At 54.1% G+C, this 5918-nt stretch overlaps 1 protein-coding gene across 2 annotated transcripts; it reads left to right on the forward strand.

The window, feature by feature from the left end:
- The first annotated feature begins 633 nt into the window (after positions 1–633).
- LOC130584963 (galectin-3-like) lies at positions 634–5391 on the forward strand. 2 transcript variants are annotated; one of them, XM_057385257.1, is made up of 7 exons: positions 634–827; positions 2943–2995; positions 3124–3146; positions 3388–3876; positions 4003–4091; positions 4333–4501; positions 5125–5391. In XM_057385257.1, exons 1-7 carry the CDS (start codon positions 649–651, stop codon positions 5278–5280), a joined length of 1158 nt encoding a protein of 385 aa, XP_057241240.1. In that variant the 5' UTR covers positions 634–648; the 3' UTR covers positions 5281–5391. The 2 variants fall into 2 exon arrangements, with proteins under 2 accessions (XP_057241240.1, XP_057241241.1); XM_057385258.1 differs by having other exon boundaries at positions 802–830; positions 2945–2995.
- Positions 5392–5918: the final 527 nt, after the last annotated feature.

Raw genomic sequence — 5918 nt, forward strand, 5'->3', positions numbered from 1 at the left:
TCTTCATCTGTAATGACACCAATTAAAGGCTGCAACCCTTAATAACCTTTGGTCAGCCCTGAACTGGCCAGGGAGGTGGATTAGAYGGTCATTGTGGGTGTCTTCCCACTGAAATCCTCTGTTCTGTTTGATTCTAATCTAGTCCAGGCTATTCCATTCAATTCTAATYCCCTTCCCTTCCTTTTTTCCTCTCTCTCCTTGCAGCAGCACGGGATAGCAAATCAGGATTTTAGCACAAACCCACCTTGTTCTTTTCCATTGCTTTAAGAGCTGTGGAGCCCATTGAGAAAACCAGAAATTATTCACTCTTAACCTCAAATAAAACCTTGTTGAAATTCCAGCTGTCTTTAACATCTTCCCAGAGCCCGTTCTCTGCTGGCCCTCTGCGTCGGCTAAAAGCAAAGATTTTGGGGAGCTTTTTTTTTCGGGGGGAAGGAGAACATGCTCAGAATTTAAAGCAAATTTGTGTTTYACYGKGGTTCARYAAAKCTGGGGGGATGGAGYCCTGAGAMAMACAGGCAAAMYTCWGGCRAGAAAAACATCTGGCAGTGACTCCAGGCGGGCACGGCGGGGAAACGGGAACGGACCCGCGTGGGGCGCAAACCCCGAGAAAACCAAATTATCCTCTGCTAACATCCCCCGCTGGTGATGTCAGCGCTGACAAAGGGGAATAAACCGCAGTCCCTGGGCTGTCACGGGTGTCCCCGGCGCGGGGACCCTCCCGGTGCCGCCCCATCCCCGTCCCCGTCCCCATCCCCGCCCCGCGGGCGGGTCCCGCCGTGTCCCGGTGCAGGAGCTCAGAGCCACCGCGGAGCTGCCGCACGCAGGTGAGGAGAAACGGCTCCCGAGGGGATCCCGGGGGGATTCGGAACAGATTTCCCTGAAAAAGGGAGGATCAGGGGTGCGCTCGTCCCCGTGGGAGCGGGACACGCGTGAGCGCCCGCGGGCGCTGCGGTTCGGGGCGCGCAGRATCCCGGGTGGGTTTGGGGGGATGGAGGGATGGTGGATGAGCTCGAAGGGTGTTTGCAATTTTCGGGGTGCTCGGGCAGCCCTGCCCGTGCCCCAAAGCCGAGCGGAGGGTGGGAGTGAGGGTGGAACACCCCGGGAGACACCCAGGAGAGGAGCGGCACAAACAGCACCGAAGAGAGAGAACTGGCGGGTTTGTTTTTTTTTTTTTGCCAAATAGAAGTTTTTTCCGTTTGGTGGGAGTGTAGGGGATGTTTGGGGCGCTTTATGGATCCTCTGCCGGAGCGGGTAGAGCTCAGTGGAGTTTGAGTTCTCAACGCTGCTGAAAATCAGAGCCCGAGTATTCCATGAGGAGCGGCTGAGGGAGCTGAAAAGGGGCTCAGCCTGGAGAAAAGGGGGATCAGAGAGAACCTTCTCACTCTGCAAAACTCCCTGACAGGAGGGGGCAGCCGGGGGAGTCGGGCTCTGCTCCCAGGGAACAGGGACAGGACAAGGGAAACGCCCACAGTTTGCACCAGGAAAGGTTTAGTTTGAATATTGGGAAAAAATTTCTCTCTGAAAGTTTGTCCAGCCCTGGCACAGCTGCTCAGGGCAGTGCTGGATCGCCATCCCTGCGGGGATTTAAAAGCCATGTTCATGTGGCTTTTGGGGACATGGGTCAGTGGTGGCCTTGGCAGTGCAGGGGGAATGGTTGGACTCGATGATCTTGGAGATCTTTTCCAGCCTCGGTGATTCTGGGATTCTCTGCAATCGCTGGGGCTGGGGCACAGCCAGAGAAGGTGGGAGCAAACTCCTTCCCATGGCAGCTGGCAAATAACCCCAAGCAGCATTCCCAGAGAGCTCCAGCACTGCAGGGACACACAGAAGGTGACACTGGGCTCCAAGTCTGGCTACAGAGATGGCAGAGGATCGGTGATTTTTGGAGATTTTGGTGACAAACACCAAACTGGCCATGCCAGACTCATCTGGGAAACAGGAGACTCTGGCCAGGCTGTCCCACTGTCCCCAAACTGCTCCCTGAGGTGTTCAGGGGAACAGGGGGATCATGTAGGACATCCTGCTGGACCAGCACAAGCCATTGGCAACCATGGAGCAAACCTGGCCTTGCAGGAGCCGTGTGTGCACCCTGAGTCCCAAACCCCAAGGGTTTAAAAAGAGCCCAGAAGGCAAATAAAAGCTTTGGGAGATGTGGGCTGTTCAAACACTCTTATGCTGCTGGAAAGACTGCCTTAAAAACCACGTGAGCTCAGGGGAATGAGTGTTTTATGGGGAGAGGAGTTATTTGTTGGTTGTGAAACTTGGGGGTTTGTTATTCCTGAGGCAGGGCAGCCACACCTCCTGTGAGCTTTGTGCATTCGAATTTTACTTTCAAAGAGAATTTGTCTTCTCTTCTTTTCAAGTTGGAATTTTCCTTTTCTTTCCCCATTTCTGCGTCTCTTTTTTTTTTTCCCCTCCCTTTTCTCTGGTGAATGCTCCCTTTGATGGGAGGAACCCAGCTCTGGCTATTCCTGGGCACAGGCAGGTGTGTGTTCGACCAGGCTGTGGATTCCTAAAACTCGTAAAGCAGCTTTTATCCAGTGGCCCGGAGCCACTGTGTCCCTCCCACGTGCCCTGTGGCTGGAATGGGACAGCTGTGGAGGCATGGCAGGAAAAAAGGGACCCATATCCATGGCTGCCACTCTCCTGTCCCCATTCCAGACCTGCACGGGTGGCTGCCTGTCGCCAGTGGGCTGTGCTGGGTTTGTGGCTCCCACTCAGCTCCTGGGTGATGCTGTGCCTGCACCCCCAGGGATTCTTTTAGGTTTTTTTTTTTTTTAATGGAAATCCTTTCCGGGATGGTGCCACAGGGCTGAGGAAGTGAATAACGGCTGGGAGTGTTGTAAACTCAGTGGTGGATTTCATCCAGGGGGTGTCTGGGCTGGATTCACCCCGGAGCATCCAGGCTGCTCACAGCAGTGACCCCGTTTATCCCACAGGTTTGGAGCAGGATTTGTTCTGTGGCACCTGAGCTGTCGGCTCTGCTGGGCAGGTACGTGATGGGAACTCAGCAATTTCCATCGATTGCCACCCTAAACTGAAACTCCCCTCAAAAAATCTCTGGGGTTTGGATGGTGCAGGTTAAAAATTACTGAAATTTCATTTGTCTTTTTGTTTTAGGGAAAATGTCAGACGCTTTCTCCGTAAGTATGGGTGTCTTTAAAAACCTCTGGGGGCTGTGGCTTTGCAGCAGAGATCTTTGGCAGGGGTGGGAGGGAACACATCCTTGCTAAACCCCCAAATCCCCTCCAGTTCTGTCAGCACTCAGTGGTTCTCTGGAAAAACCTGGGGAGCAGCTGAGGGTTGAGCTCAGAGGGTGGATGTTGGGGAATTCCATCCCAGCAGGAATTTCCCCCACCTTACCCTTGTCCTCTCTGCCCGCAGTTATCGGACGCCTTGGCCAACAGCAACAACCCCACCCCGTGTGCGCCCCCAGCGCAGGGCTGGCCCTCCTGGGGGAACCAGCCCGGAGCTCCTGGGGCATTCCCGGGGTATCCCGGGGCACCAGGAGCCTATCCTGGGGCACCAGGAGCCTACCCTGGGGCACCAGGAGCCTACCCTGGAGCACCAGGAGCATACCCTGGAGCAGCAGGAGCGTACCCTGCAGTACCCGGAGCGTATCCCGGAGCACCAGGAGCATACCCCGGAGCACCAGGAGCGTATCCAGGAGCACCCGGAGCATTCCCTGGAGCACCAGCAGCAACGGGGCCAAATCCTGCTCCGGGACAACCACCCAGTGGCCCTGGATCTGGGCCTTCTGCCCCGCAGGGAGGGCCAACTCCTCCGCAGGGAGGGCCAACTCCTCCGCAGGGAGGGCCAGCTCCTCCGCAGGGAGGGCCAGCTCCGACTCAGGGAGGACCAACTCCTCCAATGGTAATGGCTCCATCATTATCAGGGTTTCTGTTTCTTCACTGCCTGGTTTTGCGTGGCTACGGGAGGGGCCTGGCTGTCCCCATGACATGGTTTTTCCGTTGACACCAACTCCCTGTTGTTTCTCAGAAAGTCCCCTTCGAGCTGCCCCTGCAGGCAGGACTCGTCCCTCGGCTGCTCATCACCATCACTGGGACCGTGAACCCCAACCCCAACAGGTACTGGGGGTGTCCAGCTCTGAGGGTGGGGGGTTTCCATGCTGGTTGGAGCAGGGGGGCTGGAATTTCTGTTCCTGAATAGCCCTGCCTGGTGTAACATCAAATATTACACCAAATAAATGTGTAAATGCCCTGTTGCTGCCCAAAGGGTTCTGTGGGGTTTCCTTCCGTTTTGGGAAGCCTTGTAACAAAATCCAGGGCTTTTGTGGCAAAAGCAGCAAATCTGTTATTATTTTTGCAGGTTTTCACTGGATTTCAAGAGAGGGAATGACGTTGCCTTCCACTTCAACCCCCGCTTCAACGAAGACAACAAGAAAGTCATTGTCTGCAATTCCATGTTCCAGAACAACTGGGGAAAGGAGGAGAGGACAGCTCCCAGGTTTCCATTTGAAGCTGGAAAACCCTTCAAGGTACCAGAAAAACCCATCCCAGCTCGGTTTCAGGGCATGAGGAGAGTCTGGGCACCAGGAGGGTTTGGGCAACAAGACCTTGTGAAGATGTTGATGCTTTAGCACAGGAATCAGCTCCACGGTGTTTCTGGGGCAGTCACCCTGTGTGCTTCCCTGGCTGTCCCTACAGCAGCACCTTCCCAGCTTTTCTGATCCCCCTCCTGCAGCTCCAGCTGCCCAGGGCATAACTTCTCCCCCTTCTGCTCTCCTCATGGGTTATGAAACCCTCCTTATTTACACTTGCTCTGCAGCAGTGGTTGGACTGGTTTCTCTAACGTGTTTTCCCTGCTGGCAGCTCTTCACGTGGGTTTTTTTCCCTGCAAAGGAGGTTGACACTGTGGAGTCCTGCTTGGAGTGACTGGCATGGGCACGAGGAGGGAGAAACTGGGCTAGAACACGGAGGAGGGAGAGTTTTGGGAAGGCAAAGGTCACTGGTGTTGCAGCAGAGTTGCTGCTCCAGCTCCTCCACATGCCCCAGGGCTGGACTCTGCTGGCAGCAGCCTCCAGCTCGAGCTTGTGGCTTCAAACTTCTTCTAGAACAAATTCAGTGGGGTTTTTGGGCTGATTTGGGGTTTTTATTTCAGCTCCAGATCCTTTGTGAGACGGATCACTTCAAGGTGGCTGTGAATGATGCTCACTTGCTGCAGTACAATTTTCGTGAGAAGAGGCTGAACGAGGTCACCAAGCTCTGCATCGGGGGGGACATCACCCTCACCAGTGTCCTGCCCACCATGATATAACTGGGGGGAACTCTGGCCAAACTTTGTGCTCTTTTGTTTGCACCATAAAAAGTGCCTTCTCTCAACACCACTGCGAGGTGTAATAAAACATTTTTACTCGTAAAATTTGGTTTTAATAGTAACTCAAAAGAGACAGTTCCCTCTGGGCAAGCTGAGTTCTGATGTGGAAGGAGCTGAATTGTTCCTGTAGAGACAGAAACACGGAACAGTTTGGGAAAGGAGCCTGCAGCATTCAGCCCCTGACCCTGTGAGCAAGGGCAGCAATCCTCTAGAAAGCACAGGGAAAACCTGACAGCTTCCAAACCAGGACAAGGTATTGCAGGAGAGGTTCAGAGCTGGAAAAAGCAAAATCTCTGCTCGGTGGGGCTGGAAAATCATCCCTGTCCTTCATTTCTGCCCAATGTGTCCCAAGTACCCCTCCCTCCCCAGGGAGATCCCATCCCTACGAGCATTAGGTACTCCCCATGAACAGATCACAAGCCTTGTGCTTCTCCCCACTCATCACCCCTGTGTGAGTCAACATCACTTTCAAGGGTGGGGACATTTATTGGCAAGTTCACCCCGTGAGTCAGGCTGGTAAAAAAAGAAAACAGAAGTATTTTTCTTTCACTGTGAGTCACTGCAGTCTTGTCTGGAAA

Source organism: Malurus melanocephalus, unplaced genomic scaffold (genome assembly GCF_030028575.1).
Source record: "Malurus melanocephalus ecotype Western Australia unplaced genomic scaffold, MMel_1.1 scaffold_802, whole genome shotgun sequence".
Classification (NCBI taxonomy): Eukaryota; Metazoa; Chordata; class Aves; order Passeriformes; family Maluridae; genus Malurus; species Malurus melanocephalus.